An 18,215-nucleotide genomic window follows, 5' to 3' on the forward strand; every position below is an offset into this window, starting at 1 on the left:
TTGAAGTAGCTATGGGAAATGCACATGGAAATTGAATCAGACTCCGTAGTTAATAAGAAAAGAGTAGGCATAACTTGTCTTAATTAGATAATTCTGTTTCAATTCATGCAAACATAACTAACACATACAAACATTTAGTTCCCTACACTTGTCTTCTACTTTCACATGACAAATTCATTCAAGAATATCTCTTGTTATATTGTCATAATCGACCTTTAAGAAAACTGGTGCAAAGTCTTTGCCATGCTTCTTTATCTGGCTCCCACATTCTAGACTTTAACTTTGTCTCCACAGCAAAACTTTCCTGAAATACCAAAACATCCTTAATAATCAATAACTACAAACCACAGAATATGCATGAATGGGAATCTTATTAGTTCAAAATCAATGATAAATAACATGTAATAATGAAGAAGATGAAGATATATACAATGATGAAGTTGCGTTGAGTAAGACGATCAATGAGGTGTAAAAGAATGTCTTTGGTGTATTCAGGGTGGCCTTGAATCCCCATTATATGATCTCCATATCTAAACATCTCTATTCCAGTTTTCTCTGACCATGCTATCACTTCTGCTTTTGAAGGTAACTCTCTTATCTATTTTCATCAAATTGTAAATCATCACATAAATATACATACATCATTGTATAAATAACCAAACATGTTTAAGATTATACTATACAAACATAGTATAAGTAGAGAGCTACTACCTCATCACGGTGGCATTCAATAATGGAAAGATTAGATGGGAGTTTGAGAGATGAGAATGGTAAAAGTGAGGATGATGAAAAGGTTATGGTTCTAACACCAATGTCCCATCCACTTGGAGAACGGCTCACTTTCCCTCCTAATGCACGACCAAGTATCTGATCGAACAAACATCATTCACATTCTCGTTAGGATTCATAGCATTTTCGTATATATAACAATCGGTTAAATACTATCATGTGTTATAGTAAGTAATGATGTGACCAATTATGATGTTGATTTATGATCGATAGAAGCTATAAAGAAAATGATCAACTAAAAACTAGAGAAGAAAAAGTGAGTTACTAAAATCAATATTTTATATGTTTTTAGGGATTAAACACAAATTTTAGCATAAAATAAAAGGCAAACTTTGAAGGAATAATAAAAAGTTAAAAAGAGTAAATGGGGTAAGTTCAGTTTTGCATTTGGATCTTATACTTTTTTGATTAATCCATTGCACTGACCAAAACATTATCTGACATGTCTCTTCCTATTTATTAAAAGACATATCAATAATGAGATTCCATAATCTTTAGATGATGCTTGAATGAAGCATGTGAAAATCCAACATGGTACGTGATCTACAACCAAGTATATAATCACACTTTACTAATAATTTCATGTTACCAATAATAAACATTATCCAAAAGAAGGAACTAAATTAAATATTTAACATTTACACCACTTTAATGTCTTATACACTTTTATTATATCATTTATACGTTAACAATCATTGATTTAAAAAAAGTTTAAACTTTTTATACTAATAACATATAGATATTGAACTAGGAATATAAACAAAATAAGCAGAAGAAGCTGAAAATAATGGTAGATGGCATCAAATTAAAAAGCCAAACAGCAGAAAAAAACAAATCCATTGAGGGTAAGTACCTACAATTAATCAGTACCCTAATAAAGGACATGCAGAAAATTAAATTATAACATGTACATATAACGTTTCATTAATTTCAAAAAAGAATCTCAATGTCATTCATCAAATTTCAACACGTGAAAATGTCAGATATTAGATGAAAGAGACCCATGGGGGACCATTAAGCTGTAAATAATGTATCATAAAATGTAAACATAAGATATAAGATATCCTACCTCTCTTTCAAACTCAAAAGAGAAGACCAACAAACGTCTAGTGATATAAAATCCCGCTAGATCTCAAGATGACCAAAAGTTTAACGGTACGATTACTGTAAGTGACACTTGTTATGAGGAATAATCACACAGTCTCGAAATGGGTTAGTTCCTTATCCTTAAGGTTAGTTTGAGAGTTGTATTTTGGAGGGGAATGAAGGAAAAAAGAAGGTTTGGAAGTCATCTCACAAATATATTTCATGGCCCAAGTCTTCCCTTTCCTTCTCCTCTAAAATCCAAATTCAACTCACAAACTAACCCTTAGGGTGAAGATACTCTTAGTAGTACAAAAAAAATTCAAAAGAGAAGAATTAATGTTATTAAAATTCAGAAAAGTAATATTTAGAGTCTATTTTACCATTTAAACTTTATATTATTTACTCTTCTATAAGGGTATTTTTGAAAATAATAATAATTTAATACTATTTTGAAATTATAAGTGTACATATATTTTGAAACAAAATTTTATTGTTGTATTAAGTATATTACATACAACATTTTTTCATTTTTATCCCTATAAAATATTTCTTGGTATAAGGAGATAAATTATCTTCTACAACCTCTAAATCTTGATATGTGTCAAAACAGTACACATGCCATATTTTTACTGGCTGGAAGAGATAAATTATCTCAAGATATTTTATTCTCTTTTTACACATGCACATCTAAATGGAATGAAAATAGCAAAATTGAGGAATATAATGTGGTTGTTGAATGGCTTGTATAAATGTAGTGTCTATGTAGTTCAAATTTCCATCCTTAGATTTTACAACAAAAAATGGAAAAGAATCATTTCAAATATAGAAGAAATCATCTATTATTTTTTATAAGATAAAAATATTATTATATTACATATTTAAAAGTATATATTTTTTCCTTTTACTTTTTATATACTTGTATGCATACCATACAAAAGCATGCTTAGGAGGTGGACAACATGTTTCATCACAAAATCATTTTTTATAAATATGACACAAAGTCATCAAATTTATAAAAAAAGGAAGTCAAAGAATCTAAAATCCCAATTTCTCAACCAAAAATCTCCATATAAAAATAATAAAGTTTCCCTATTTTCAAAATTTACAAGAATTGATTTGGACAAGAGACTAATTAATATATATATATATAGTGCCCAATTACAATGAAATATGAAAGTAAAAGTACTTGTAACTAATGAAAAAATTAGAGGAACTAAAACTACATTGAAACAAAAATGCACAAACATCAAAATATATATCATCAAAGTGTACCCATGATGTATTAATGGAAATACAAGTATATATTGTTTAATAATAATAAAAATGTAATTTCGTTGTAACCAAATGAATAGATGTATTGTATTTCTCTTTATTTTTCTAAAGCATTCGTCTCTTCGAGAGAATCTTAACCCCTCCAACACGAGAGAAATAAGTAATATTTGATAATGATATTTTTATCCTTAAAACTTTCGACACGAGTTTGATTATAACTTACCTGGTGACCAAAACAAATGCCAAGTAATTTCTTATTGATTGAATTCAATTTGATAATGAGATTGATAAGTTGATGAATCCAAGGATCATTTCCATATGCATCATTGCAACTTCCAGTTATAACAAAGCCTTCATAATCACTTAACTTGTCTTCTTCTGGAAACTCACCACGCGCCACCGTGTACACCTCCCATCTCTCACCTTCCTCCGCCAGCATTCTTACAAATACCCCAAAATACCCTCCGTGCTTCTTCCTCACGTAATCTGTATCCTCTCCACACATTAATACTACATACCTCTTCTCACTTCCCATCTTCTTCTTCTTCTTCTTGTTTTCTCTCTCTAGGATTTTAGAGAGAGAAAGTGGTGGAAACACGTGAATGAGTTAACTTAATGTTAGGATATAAATGTGGACATGTTATTTATGTTAACTACGAGGTTTACCTTATGTTAAAGTGCATTATTAACAAAGAGAAAAATATATATATGTACTTATAGTGTATAAGTTTTATATATTGTCGTTGTATCAATCCATTGATTTTTTGTTATTGTTGACTTTTTAGAAAATGTAATCCAAATGAACGGTGGATGATGAAGTGCATGCGTACAAATCTTTGCACTGTCAATATATATATTTTACACTCATTAATAAAATAGTATAATATCAATGTATTTGCGATATAATTTATTATTTATTTGTATTATTTTTATTTAGGAGTTAATAATATTTGAAAATGAATCATAAATGATGTAATGATAGTGTAAAAAATTTGTATAACTTTAGTACATAGATGAGGATCACTTGTCTCCGTTCTTGTCCCACTTGTTGTCCCCATTCAATTAAAAATTTGAACTTAATTAAAAAAAATATTATAATAATATGAATTAATATTTGCACATTATTTTATGTAATTTGATTGGCTAAATAGATACATGAGGACGAAATTATCTTAAGACATAGAATCATTGTCATAATAGAGGTATCTTTTTCTCTTGTTAAAATTAAAAGGAGTAAGCGACCCATGGTTTCATCCAAAAGTGCTTTTCTAATATATTAGAGTTAACTTATGAGAGAATCGCTTGTGTTGTGTGAGTAAATTGGTATTTTTTAATCCAATGAAATTTATTATAATAAATTAAGTTGATGTTAGTGCTGCTTTTAACTTTAGGTGCATGTTTACATTCTCTATGGATGAGTGTGATAATTTTATAAATTCAAAATTTTGATTGGTGAAGGAGGAGGAGTATTAATAAACATGTAGCAAGAAAAATGAGTATTAATAAATATTTTGGAGTGTAGATAATTATCGCACTCAACCTTCATTAACAACGATTACACAAATATGATCATATTAAAAATAATCTTGACTAAGAAACAATGTTTTAAAATTAGAATAAGATAACATGATACAACTTCACATCTCACATTGCAACAATAACAACTCACTTGGTCATGATTGTGGATAGTATTAGTTTTTATTCTGTCCTTATAAAAATGAAACCAATGACTAATGTCCTTAATTGTAGCACCATATATGCAATTGCACCACTGACTTTAAAGCATCAACTTATTTATCGTCCTTAAATGAGTCTTACGACTTATTTTATAATTGTTCATATTTCCAAGTAAATTACACAAATTTTCTACTTTTCACTTTTGTCCTTAAGTAGACTTTATCATTTATCTAATTTCAAAAGTACCCATTCAAACGAGTGATGTTAAATGTCCACCTTTAGTAGTATTTAATCAAGCGAGCGCTGTTAAATAGTTGAAAATAGAAATTTAACTATGTTCCCCATTTAAGACCAATAAATTGGTTACACCTCGAAAGATACTCTAATTAGTGATACTCATAATTGACCCATGTTAACCCCCAAGATAATGACAATATCAACATAACTACAAACCCAATTTGAAATAGAGTGAATAGTTATTACATTCTTTCTTAAACAGAAAAAAAATGTACGTAATAACAGTTATATAAATCATTCTTCATTATTCATTTTTCGTCATTATTAACTTTTGAAAAATAATATAAATTAATGATGGATAATGTAGTGATTATGTACAAATCTTTACACTATGAGCTCAACATAAAATAACAAAATTGATAGACAATAGTCCAAGCATTGATGCACAATAAAATCACTAATCACTTGTAGCATAGTTTTGCTCGGGTATACATATGCTATTTCACACTTAGTGTCATTCTATATGTTACGGCTTTCTGATTAGTTAAAAAAAAAATATACATAAATTAAAATTTAATTTTTAAGTATTTTTCTCGGGTTTTGCTGAATATATGAAACTCGATGGAATTTGAATCCTCACCCATTAAACTATGATGAGCATTCATGTAGCCTCGACCTTATTCAACCATATCAAAACCTTGGTTTCAAAGGGTCTTTATCACCAAACACTTGAGCTTTTCAAACAACTCCATTTTTCTGACCATCACCATGCCATTTCCTCTGTTCTTCCATCAGTCATCAAGGCATGCTCCTTTGTCCAGTGTCATTCTTTTGCCACACAGCTTCATTGCTTGGCATTCAAGAAAGGTTCCCACTTTGATTGTGTTGTGTCCAATTCCATTATCTCAATGTATGCTAAGTTTTGTGATGTTGGATCGGCACAGAAAGTGTTCGACACAATGCCTCATAGAGATTCTGTCACCTGGAATTCCATGATTAATTGTTATTTGCAGAATGGGTACTTGGAAGAAGCTTTGGAAAAGTTGAAAGATATGTACTTGCTTGGTTTTGCTGCCAAGCCGGAGTTGTTAGCTAGTGTGGTATCGAATTGTGGGAGGGAAATGGGTTCATGGGTTGGAAGACAGATTCATGGTCTTGTTATTGTTGACGACAGGATAGAAAAGTCGGTGTTTCTATCAACAGCTTTTGTAGATTTTTATTTTAAGTGTAATGACTCTTCCGTGGCTTTACGTGTATTTGATGGAATGGAGGTGAAAAATGAGGTTTCTTGGACTGCTATCATATCTGGTTGCACTGCTAATCAAGATTATGATGTTGCTATTGCGTGCCTTCGAGCAATGCAAGCCAATGGATTTAAGCCAAATAGAGTAACATTGATTGCTGTTTTACCAGCTTGTGCACATGTTAAGCATGGAAAGGAAATTCATGGTTATGGATTCCGTCACGGGTTTGAGTCAAGTCATAGCTTTTCATCAGCTCTTATAAATATGTATTGTCATTATGGAGAGTCACTGCATCTTGCAGAGCTAATTTTTGAAGGGTCTTGTTTTAGGGATGTAGTGCTATGGAGTTCAATTATCGGGAGTTATTCTCGAAGAGGGGACAGCTACAAAGCCTTGACGCTTTTTAGTAAGATGCTGGCCGAGGAAACCAAACCAAACTCTGTAACTCTTCTAGCAGTAATATCTGCCTGCATAAACTTTTCTTCACTGAAGCATGGTTGTGCAGTCCATGGTTATATCTTAAAATTGGGCTTTATCTTTATCACCTCTGTGGGCAATGCACTTATAAATATGTATGCCAAATGTGGTTGTCTAGATGGTTCCCGTAAGACATTCTTAGAAATGCCGAGTAGAGATTCTGTTTCATGGAGTACTTTGATCAGTGCGTATGGCCTTCATGGATGTGGTGAACAAGCTTTACAAGTTTTCTATGAAATGAAAGAGAGAGGAGTGAAGCTTGATGCAATCATGTTGGTTGCGGTTTTATCTGCATGCAATCACGCTGGCCTTGTAAGGGAGGGAGAATTTCTATTCAAACAAGCAAGTGCCGATTCCGAAATTCCATTAACTATAGAGCACTATGCATGCATGATTGATCTTCTTGGAAGGTCGGGCAAGCTTCAAGATGCATTGCAAATACTGAGAACAATGCCTATGAAACCGAGTGCAAGAATATGGAGCTCTTTGGTATCATCTTGTAAGCTTCATGGAAGATTTGACATTGCAGAAATGCTAGCTCCACAACTTATAAGATCAGAACCAAATAACGCTGCTAATTACACATTGTTGAATATGATTTGTGCCGAGCGTGGTCATTGGCTTGGTATAGAACAAGTGACAGAAACCATGAAACTGCAAAGGTTAAAGAAATGCTATGGATTCAGCAGAATTGAGGCTGGATATTAGATGTTCTAGCAAAGCACAATGTTCTGTTCTTAACTAATATCTTTGCTTAACTGCAAAGACAGACAACAAGTTCACATGTTCTTAGCACTACTGTCCTCATGTGGGTTTGTGTTGACATTATTTCGGCACCAACTCCTTTAATGTTCAATGGGTTTAACTTCACTCAGGTGGGTTTCATGAAAAGATGAGTGCAAGTTGAAGGATGTAATGAATGATTAGTTAATTACCTGATAGACATGCTGACCCTGAAATGGTTTGACAGAATGCTTTTTCTTTACTCTGTTTTGCCTCTCAACCAAAAAACATGTAATCTGTCTGATAGAGTTTGATCACTGAAAATTATTATTATTATTTTTCTAAATGAACAACTTGAAGATTGGTTGAAATTAGTAAAAAAAATGTTTCTAGTCAGAGAAAAGCATCTGTTCTATCGGTAACATCAGCCTCAAGGAAAAAAGTTCCATCATCTTGTAATAAAGGTTTACCCTTTGGGAGGCATGGAGGGTGAAAGTTGTTGCTTGTTGGGAACAAATTGACTTGGTTTTTCTCAACTGACAATGCTATTGATGAATGGGTTTCTTTGTGGGGTTGGTTGGTTTAATAGGCATTGGCTAGAGATGTATCACATCATTGCCCTATTGTGCTTAAAAAGGGTATTGAGAAATTGGGTTATGAGTCTTTCTGCTTTCTCTTGCTATTCTTAGGGAGAGAAATAATTTATGTGCTCTTTGGTAAGGTTCTCGTTGGTTCAAAAGCCACAGGCTTTAGTTCATAATGTAACTTCTAGAATATTGCTCTGAAATCTAGTTGATTGTGATTTGTAAATGTAGTAACTCTACTAACATGTTCATATTCATCATCATGAAGGAAAATAATTTGCTACAAATCTGTTACTTGTTAAGGAAGTCATTGTTGTTCAAATTTACTTTCATTCTGTAAAGTATACATCTCAGAAGCATTCAACCTGAGTGGAGAACAATTACACCAGAGACAAAAACTATAGACAAAGCTAAGATATGAAAGGCACCAAAATAATATCATTTCCTCTCAGTATCCTTCAATGCTAAAGCAATCTATTCCACTGTAATAAAATTAGCAAAATCATCCCAAAAAAATCACTTTCGTCATTTAATCTACAAGACTCTTGCATTTTGCTGTCCTTCCTTGGTCTTCAGTCTTCCATGTTGTTCATATGAGAGAAGTCATCTATTGATCCCAATTTTTCTAGGATCAACTTTTCTTGCTTAACATCTATTTAATTATGTAGTTAAGTTCTTGTGTTGAAGCAAAATTAAAATATTGTGGAGTGTACACAACACCATTTATGCACATAAATAGTAGGTCATTCACATGCATTCTTAACTCCAAAGCTGACAAAATCTACACCCCTATTTTCCTATATGCAGAAAAATGGACTAAGGTGAATGAAATTTCTATGTGAAAAGAGGACATCAAAATTTCCCATCCAAACTAAATGTAGACACTACTTATCAGTAACATGTTATGTTTGAGAAAATGAAATTACTATTGGATATGGCTTGGTCGCCTTTGTTGTATGAAATTTATGTGAAGCTAAATTATGCAAAGAAAGACAGCAAGGATACATTCCTGATCAGGATTTTCAGTAAAATTGGAATGCAGAGCATTCCCCATGCAATCCACAATAGCTGAGGTAGTCATCGAGGATTCTATGCATAAAATAGCTGTGACGGCATCCAATCGAGTTACCTCATTTCTGAACATTAGCCTTGCATGAGCTGTGACATTAACGAAGTCAAACCACACAAGGGAGACAGGAAGTTGACCAGATAAGTTTCACCACAGTGCCAGTCACATACCTTGAGCTAGACGTATCAAACTTTCCAGCATTCGAACAGTGGTCCTAGCTACATCAAATTTCCAAGAAAATCAAATGACATGAATTGATGAAGTATTAGGCTGAATTTAGAAAGGATATGTTTCCAGTTCAAACCTGCATTATCAGTAGCAGATTTCCTTTGAAGTTGATAATAGCAGGATATAACTATTTCAGCCTCTCTTGTGAGGATAGGTCTGAAATTTTCTTTTACATAGTTTATGTACCTGCAGGATTCATTTCCCTATTATAAGTAACCAAAGTCTCTTACATAGCCATCAACACTGAAATCAGGGAATTCGGAAAAAACAGATCTGCCTAATTTGAAAGCACTCTGTAGGACCAAAGGAAGTTAATGGCAAATGAACGTTGCAGATAACTAAGGTCAATATATTATCATTAATTGTCCATGAAAAGAATGGTTTACCTTAAATCTTAATTTTGAAATTAATAAGAGTCTACTCAGCAAAAAAGAAAAAGGAATCGGATGAGCAAACTAGGTTAGAAAGCTTTGTGCACAATATATGACATTCGAAGCAAATGACAGAAAAGGTTGGGGGATGACAAGTAAGCCTAAAATTATGAGCAGCTTCATAATGGCAACACAAATTTCTAATTTGCTGACAGAGCTTAAATATGACCAAGAATTGCGCATCCCTTATCGGTGTAGCACCAATGCAAGATAGGATTCTAAATTCCAAACATCTTTTTCTTTTCTGAAAACAATGATAACCATGGTCATTAGCGATATACTTTACCTCTTGAGTGTAGAAAGAGGCCAGATGTTTGCTAGATCTTCATCATTGTTGGCTCTATCCGGTTCTGCCTGGATATTAGTTTCCATACAAGTATTAGAATCTGCAACCATAGGAAACTGTATGAATTGAGCAGGGGTTCAGATTACCTCAGAAAGAATATGAGATGAAACTACTACATCCCATTCGGGATTCTTTGTATCCAAGAGCACGAGGACGATATCAAACCTGCTAATTAAAGGACCGGAGAGTGTTGTATTGACAGACAGGGCTATCTTATGTTAAGCAAGACAAGTATTGAACCACAGCTATTGAAAACTACATAAATTTGGCAGCAATCAATGTAGTATATATATATATAAACTTCAGTGATACGTTGATCTGGATCATAATGTCCTTTAGGATTTGTGGCGCCAAATACTGTTGTTTTAGTGCTGAGTGTTGTGACAAGACCAGCCTGGATAAAATAAGAGAGTTAATCAGTTGCTATGCTACTGGACCACAGACCTGCCAGTACAAGATAAAATTGTTATTAAAGAAAGGTGAAGTTCATTCTTATTTCCATAGTGTAGTCAAGTATTCTACCTTGGCAACACTTATTGTCTGTTGTTCCATGGCTTCATGTATTGTCGCCCTATCATGTTCCCTCATACTGCAGAAAGAACTTTCAGTTTCATATCCAATGCAATCATGCTAAATAATCAACAATTCTGCCAGAATTTCCACTAGATGTGAACTTTTCATGAGAGCATCTGTTAGATCTCAAACGACCACTAAGGTGCAAATTAAGGGAGACAGAAAGAACAATAGGGGAGTGGAAACGCAAGACAGCAAGGATGGTGGGAATAAGGGTTAGAATGGGAACACGGACTGTACCATAACGACCTTGCACACACTGCAGTGGTTGGTTGGGCAGGACAGCAAGGGAGGGAATCGGGTGGAATATAAGAGAGGCAGGGAAATAAAGGAAGTAAGAAAGAATTCAGTATGAAGAATGAGATTTGGAGGAATCTAGCCCCTCAAAGAGCAAGCGTAATTGCTTTTTACTTTGCAAGTTACTGTGTGAGTCACCATTTTCAAAAGACATAAACATATAATAGAGAAAACCCAGATGATTATTTTTAGTAATTGTCACAAACAGGATTTCCAGTATGGATATCCAATCTAAAATTTCAAACTGTGATTGCCTTTTACAGCTCCACAATTGTGATAATCCTTGGCTATATATAATATTTGGTCAAGGACAAAACCTCCAGGAAAAATTTCAAAGCCAAGCAATTACCCTGAAGAGCTTACCTATCAAATTCATCTATGCAACACAATCCTCCATCTGCCAAAACAAGGGCCCCTGCTTCCAACACCCACTCCCCTAAAGAATCCATAAATTGGCCTTGCACTTAGTATAACCAACAACAAGGTATGCAGATTCATGCATGTTGAAATTTGTAATTGGTTAAATAATGTGAGTTATGTACAATTAAACTGAAGTACACTTAAATCGCGAGATTGTGACTTTAACAACCTTACCAATCAGAAAATGACATGACAGGCAAGTACATGACAAACTGAATGCAAAAAATACACGTTGCATAAACAAAAAATCCTACACGTAACAATAACAAAAATCAACAGTTAAAAAACTAATATAATAATTCCTTCATGTTCACAGTTCAACAACAATGTTACTGGGCTGAACAAGCAACCCCAACAGAATTTTATTAAATAATGAAAATCCCAACTGAAGAGCATTGAAATATTCTGACTTTAATAGTGAGACATGAATTCAAACAGAAACAAAGATTTTGAATGATATTTAAAACTCTAATACAAAACAGAAAAGGGTTTCATTGATATGGAAAAAGTCTGATACAAATAAAGAAAGTACTAACTGCTAAGGCATGAATGACGGAAAAGGATCTTTTATTGTGAAGAAACTGTATGGAAACTTGCCTCCATCCTTCACTGCAGTAACAGTCAATCCTGCACTGGTGCTTCCTAACCCAGTGGTAATAACAGATCGATTGCTCAATTTTGCAGCAAATTTCAGAAACTGAGATTTTCCAGTTCCTAATAGCAAACATGCAAAGACAATATGCGAGACAAATTAGGACTGAAAATTTCCACTTTTGTTATTCCTTAATCCAATGATAAGAACTGAAGAAAGAAGACAACTTTTCAAATATATAATTAATAAAGCTGCAGTGGATAGATAGCACACACTCAAGCCATAAGGTGAAGAATCATCAAATTTGTTGGCAGTATATCAGCATATAGAAATTTAAAAACATAAATTCTAACAAAGACACATTGAAATCAGTCCGTATAAAACTTCCTTTTGTCTAATTAGAAACTATTAAACAAGTAGTGGCATAACTGAAGCACAACAATAGAACTTGAGCAATATGGTGGTTTCTAAGCTACATTAAGTATCCTAATTGCCACATGTCGTCACCAGAATGGTAGACCTAACCTTTGTTTTTTGTCTACTTCATGTCATTTTCAGTGGTGTACAGACTACAGGGTGTTGTAGTACTCAACTACTCATCAAGCAATAAATGTAAACCTATGTTACTATCTTCAAAAGGCAATAGCAAAACCAGTAGTTCTAGTAGTAATGGATAATCGCAATGGAGCCCTTACCAGGATCACCAACCAAGAGTAAGTGAGACTCCCCTCTCACCCTTGTTCCAGAAGCATCAACATGTTGCACACCTCCAATAAGTGTTAAGGCAACTGATCGGAGAAACATAAGACATAAAAAGTTTAAATAAAGATATGACAATGATTCACACAAAAATAGGACGGTCCAGTCCACGAGGCTTTTGGGATTTGAAACCGTGACCTCTTGGTCACTAAGAGGCAACCTTACCGTTGCGCGGAGGCTCACCCTCTATTAAAGAAGAAAAGACTGACTGTCGTTCTAATTTAGCAAAAAGATAAAATAATTCTCAGTTTGAGAAGAACAAATCCTCCATGTCCCTATCCACAATAAAAAAAGGCATAGCGGCCGTAACTCCCGAGCCTAGTTATCTCACAGGTCACTGACATGAAATTTCAAACAAAATAAATTTGGGTCCCCACACCACACTTCTTTTTCCATATATAAATTCTAAAGTTGTGTATTTCCTACTATTGTCTTTATAAGGTTCCTATTTTTTTGAATGAGATTCAGCAGTATCTTGGGAGGCCATATCTCATCCACAGGATTCCCCTTTCCAAATACCTGGATCAATTGAAGGCTCCATTCTATATGAACTACTCATTTTGTGTTCACAAGTTCATTCTATATGAATGAATCATTTTAATATTCACAAGTATTCAATTTCAATTTAAAAATCTTCATTCATTTATTCCCCTCTTAACTCTCTTCCATAAATTTTCAAATATGCACTGCAGTTTTTGCATTTTTATGCTTTACATTTTAAAATAGTTATGCATCAAGGGACCCCATCATAGATTGATTCCATGTGTTGATCCATCAATAATAACAAGAAAACATGTTCAAGCAAATCCTTAAGAGAAACAGCAAGTAACAAACATATACTTTAATTTCAAGCTGAATGGATATGTAATATAAATAGACACAACCCAGATGTATGTGTTTACCAGCTAGCTTGACAGTGAAAAGACCAAATACTTGTGGGCAAACTCCTCGTAGAATAGCATTCCTCCCTGGATCATTTAACAGCTCTGAAAATGTCATCTCAAGGAACATAATTCATAAATCACAACTTTCCAGTCATTAACCAAGTTTGGAAGGGTGAGGGGTGTGGGCAGAGTTGGACAAATATTATAGGTTCTATGTTGTGTTGTACAATCCAGTTTAGTATGAGCAATATAAAACAACAATATTGGGGGAGGTAGTCAGAGTTCAAAAATATGAATTCAAATGATATAAGGGATACCAATGACATGCTCTATCAGAATACCACCTTTTAAAGGTGCATCTTTATAGTGGTCCCAAAACTGCTTGAATTTCATAACAATATCATCAGAAATATCAATATCTGACTTCAGTTCTTTGGTTCTCCTGACAAGAGTAACAAAATATAATTAAAATAAACTTGATCAGATTTTTAGCTTTCCTTCCAAAGTTCCAATAGATGCATAGCAAATGACTAAAATTAAAAGCATAAGCTCAATTCGTGAAAGCACTCAACCACTGCTTCATTTTGGAATATTAAATTAGAACATATAAAGTGTGAAACTTACTCTCTGATGGAGAACCTATTATTAAGGGTTACCTTAGGAGAAATTAGGGGTAGAACAGTGAATCGTGGGTATTCAATAGTAATACCAAGGACCAACGAAGAAATCAATGACACCAGTTACTGTGACCTTTCAGTCTAATTTCTAACAGAATTAAACGGGCCTTTTGAAGGCAAATGCAGTGAAAACTTTATTTTTCACCTTATGTTGTTGGCTATTAAAACAGGATCAAGATCACAGCGCACATCCTTCAATTCTGGAGACCATTTTGCTGTTAAGAGACCAGTGACAATCACATCATCTGCAAGTAAAATATAGTAAGTCCTCCCTAGCCAACAAAAATATTGCATTTATCAATTCCTAATTTAAAGCAAATTCCATTATCACGTGATTTGATTTTAAGATAAATAATCCTTGATTACTTTTTCTTTTTCGTGTAACTACCTAAAATCAATTCTAATATTCTCTTCCAGAAGTACAACTTAAGCTTGTGACAGGCCATCACACTTACTGTAAACTACTGCTAGAAAAATTGCATTTTCTACTGAAAAGTAAATCCCATGCCCAAAAGATCCAATCCTAGATAGAGTCAAAAAATATACAAACAACAAGGATTCCTGTTTGCCTTCAAACTGTTCTAACCAGGGAAGAACACTGAATATAGGGTGTAGATGATTTGAGTTAAGTATACTCGACTTACATCCACGGACACGAAAATACTATGATTAATGAAGATGAGTAGCCACTCAACTTTCAAACCTTAATCCCAACGCACCCTAATGCCCACTGTCACTGAGATTCATTCTAATCTCTACAATCACTGCATTTTCAAGTCAGATCATATGTCTGAGCTCAATATCAAATACAAGCCATCTTATAACACAAACATATAAGAATAACGAGAGATTCCCCCATATTAACAACTTCACTTCAGTAAAAGTTTGAAAGACTGAAAAGTCCAAAATAATAAGGCAGAGGCTGACATGGAAGGATAGTAATTGTCTAGTCCATGGTAAGAAAATCCCAGGATGCATTGCTTATAATTTTAGGAATGTGAAATTCATAGTTTATGGCTTGGATATCCAATATTGCTAGATGTAAAATAGGGCTACGCAGTATTAACTTGAAAGTTTCTAGTAGTCTTTAGTTTTTTCAATACTAATGAACCTAGACCAGGACCCGTGATAAAATACCACATGTATGTCACACAATAATTTTCAATGAGTGAAAATTGACGTGAATCTAAATACCTCCGGCTTTAACAATATCAACAAGATCATCCTTCAAGATGACAAGAATTGAACGAGGAATTGCCCCGACACCTAGCACCTGTGTACTTTCTTGGATTTTGATCTCCTGATAATCATGGCATACTATAGTATTTTCTACAAACTGAAATTTTGTGCCTCCACAGGGTTTAGACTTCTGCCATTAAGAACAAAAGTAGCCAAATGAAAAAGGATTCTTTACCAATTCAGAAGTATACTAATATCAGATTGGTAGAAAATGACCACATGAATATTCAGAGGATAAAAGATTCAAAATCAATTTAAGCTTCCTGATCAAATTGGAAGATAACCTGATAAAACTGTAATAAGGGGAAATGCAGGAGTTATACTCAGAAGCAGAAAATACCCGAGTTGGGCAAATTGAAGGCAATTGTATGGAGTTTCGAGCTTCAACCTCAGGATAAACTGTGAAGCTGCAAACATGATTTGTTAACTGATGTCCAACAAACTCGTCATGAGATACAGGGGTACATGGCCATAAAACAGATATCTTTTACCAAATTTATTTGAGCATAACCACTGGGGAAGATTAATTAAGCAATCAAGATTAAATAATAAAAAACGTGAGCAAGAGGAATTAAGGGTTGATAAAAATAAATTTTTTTAGGCAAATACCTATTTTGGCATTTCTGGCAGATATACTTCCTTTCACCTTCATGCATCTTGGTAGCTCCAGACCTGATGACAGTCCCTTTGAGAGTAAGAAGAATTCCACGGTGCTGTACTCGTACTCGTCCTATGCTTGGAAAAGTCTCTTTTTAAAACCATTCAAACAAAACAAAATAATGTGAGCTGGGGGGGTTCGTCCTTCTTAAGCAGAATGAACCCATCACTGGGGTCTTCCAAGATACACACAATCACACATGTCAATTAGATCCTTGCAATAATTTTGTCACTAAATAAATTCTTTGAAAATATGTAAAACACCACGACATTGTATCACATTAAATCCCTAAAGTCACCAACTAAGTCTCTAAAAATATTGATGCAGTGACGTTTAAAAACTTCCAAACACTTACTTAGTGACAAAAAACTTTCAAGGAACTAACTGTTCACACATGTATTGAGTAAATTGTCAATTTGGTTTCTGAGATCACTAAAATATCTATTTGGTCCCTGACTTTGCATATCATCAGTCAATTCAGTCCCTGACAAAAAAGTTTATATAAGGTTCATACTCACGAAATTAAATGATGTTGTGCAAAGTTAGAGAATCTCATGACCATATGTCTTGATGATATCAATCTCAATCTTAGGAACCGAGGGTTCTTTTTGTGGGCAAGATAGGACAGACATAATAGTATAGTCTATCTTATCCAATTGCAACCAAGAGTTTAGTGAGCCAATAGCATAACACTATCTCATAAGGATAAGAGTATGGCATGATTTTCCCTCATATCCTTACAACGACTACTACTACCACCGCACCGTTGCAACCATCACATCAACACCATTGTGCACCAAACACCGGACAAAATAAGAGCTTATCATACTCATATCATATCCTACTATTTCGGCATATCTTTATGGCGACCACGAAACAAGCCCGAAATTTATAGTCATTTCACTCCCCACACATGTATTTAACTAAAAATGGAATTATGAAAAACAAGTGAAAGTGGCAGGTTATACCAACCAGGGCATTCAAGTGGAGAACCAAAAATGTTAACACGAACATGAATGAAATTCTTTTCAACAACATTGTTATCATTATGAGTTGTAAATAATTCAGAGAAGATGATCTTATGAGCCCATAGGGCAGCATCATCGAATAATTGGAAGTAAGTATTGGGTTGGAAGAAGAGAAGGGAAGCGATGCGAGGCTCATCGGCCATGAATTCAGCGAAATCGAGGAAGAGAGGGAAGTGGAGGTTGGGGTCTGGTGAGGAAGCGATGGAGCGGAGTTGGTCGGAGTGATGGCGGATAAGGTAACTCGCCATTGATTTCTCACATTCATCTTTCTCAATCATTGTTAGGGTTTCGAATTGGAGTTAAAGTTCAAAATTTGCTTCTTTTTCATGAACCCTAATATAACACTACTTCATAATTTTGTTTAATATTCTTGCATAATGAAGTGGAGTTTATATGTGACTTTTCAGAATCAAGTCTTGTGATTCAATTTAAACATCAATCAATTCTCATGTATCAGTAAAGCACAGTTTTTTTATTTAACACTTAATATTTGTAAGAAACTAATCATTTTCGAATGTGTAACTATCTTCCTAGAAAATATTGGTTATAAAAATTGAATATTTGATTTTTTTATGGAATCCAATAAAACCTTGAATCAATATAGCAATGCTTTGTTAGTCAAGTAAAATCAGTGAACGAAGAATACACTTTCTATTTTCTAAGCACACCTTAAATCATGACCTAAATTTTACATTTAGAGCATGTGTAACATACCACTGCATGAAGCATACATGTTTGATAATTAAAATGAAAGTAAAACATGTTATATTTAACTATAGCCTATGCCTCATAAATCATCATCGTGTGCACTCAATAATGCTATAACCCTATACTATTTATTTTAATTGCTCATATTCGTAAATATTTAGTAACATGCTAGGACTTAATTACGTGAGGAAAACTTAATCCAAAAAACTAGTCTATT

General features: G+C 33.8%; 3 protein-coding genes across 5 annotated transcripts; 1 reads left to right on the forward strand and 2 right to left on the reverse strand.

The window, feature by feature from the left end:
- LOC109334535 (gamma-glutamyl peptidase 5-like) lies at nt 20-3,740 on the reverse strand. The gene is made up of 4 exons (XM_019570360.1): nt 3,371-3,740; nt 712-867; nt 431-598; nt 20-304 (listed from the first exon to the last, which is right to left on the reverse strand). Exons 1-4 carry the CDS (start codon nt 3,680-3,682, stop codon nt 203-205), a joined length of 738 nt encoding a protein of 245 aa, XP_019425905.1. The 5' UTR covers nt 3,683-3,740; the 3' UTR covers nt 20-202.
- LOC109334606 (pentatricopeptide repeat-containing protein At4g31070, mitochondrial) lies at nt 5,667-8,226 on the forward strand. The gene is made up of 2 exons (XM_019570463.1): nt 5,667-7,493; nt 7,637-8,226. Exon 1 carries the CDS (start codon nt 5,712-5,714, stop codon nt 7,488-7,490), a length of 1,779 nt encoding a protein of 592 aa, XP_019426008.1. The 5' UTR covers nt 5,667-5,711; the 3' UTR covers nt 7,491-7,493; nt 7,637-8,226.
- On the reverse strand, nt 8,349-17,669 carry LOC109334605 (probable DNA helicase MCM9). Of its 3 annotated transcripts, XM_019570460.1 has the most exons (18): nt 17,235-17,667; nt 16,214-16,352; nt 15,945-16,011; nt 15,560-15,734; nt 14,511-14,610; nt 14,033-14,130; nt 13,707-13,772; nt 12,741-12,833; nt 12,051-12,167; nt 11,397-11,469; nt 10,686-10,752; nt 10,476-10,557; nt 10,250-10,371; nt 10,104-10,171; nt 9,463-9,572; nt 9,329-9,376; nt 9,095-9,247; nt 8,349-8,741 (listed from the first exon to the last, which is right to left on the reverse strand). In XM_019570460.1, exons 1-18 carry the CDS (start codon nt 17,566-17,568, stop codon nt 8,662-8,664), a joined length of 1,992 nt encoding a protein of 663 aa, XP_019426005.1. In that variant the 5' UTR covers nt 17,569-17,667; the 3' UTR covers nt 8,349-8,661. The 3 variants fall into 3 exon arrangements, with proteins under 3 accessions (XP_019426005.1, XP_019426006.1, XP_019426007.1); XM_019570461.1 differs by lacking the exon at nt 8,349-8,741 and having other exon boundaries at nt 9,134-9,247; nt 9,329-9,372; nt 17,235-17,668; XM_019570462.1 differs by lacking the exons at nt 8,349-8,741; nt 9,095-9,247; nt 9,329-9,376 and having other exon boundaries at nt 9,463-9,589; nt 17,235-17,669.

The sequence above is a fragment of the Lupinus angustifolius genome, chromosome LG19 (assembly GCF_001865875.1).
Source record: "Lupinus angustifolius cultivar Tanjil chromosome LG19, LupAngTanjil_v1.0, whole genome shotgun sequence".
NCBI classification, from domain to species: Eukaryota; Viridiplantae; Streptophyta; class Magnoliopsida; order Fabales; family Fabaceae; genus Lupinus; species Lupinus angustifolius.

Excerpts from the sequence above, each read along its gene's own strand:
- LOC109334535 (XM_019570360.1), bottom strand. The coding sequence starts at position 3,682 with ATGGGAAGTGAGAAGAGGTATGTAGTATTAATGTGTGGAGAGGATACA. Across the intron at positions 868-3,370 it reads GCATTTGTTTTGGTCACCAG|ATACTTGGTCGTGCATTAGG; the intron begins GTAAGTTATAAT and ends TTGTTCGATCAG. Across the intron at positions 599-711 it reads TTGAATGCCACCGTGATGAG|ATAAGAGAGTTACCTTCAAA; the intron begins GTAGTAGCTCTC and ends TGATGAAAATAG.
- LOC109334606 (XM_019570463.1), top strand. The coding sequence starts at position 5,712 with ATGATGAGCATTCATGTAGCCTCGACCTTATTCAACCATATCAAAACC.
- LOC109334605 (XM_019570460.1), bottom strand. The coding sequence starts at position 17,568 with ATGATTGAGAAAGATGAATGTGAGAAATCAATGGCGAGTTACCTTATC. Across the intron at positions 14,611-15,559 it reads TGATATTGTTAAAGCCGGAG|ATGATGTGATTGTCACTGGT; the intron begins GTATTTAGATTC and ends TTTTACTTGCAG. Across the intron at positions 9,573-10,103 it reads CCTCTTTCTACACTCAAGAG|GTACATAAACTATGTAAAAG; the intron begins GTAAAGTATATC and ends TGAATCCTGCAG.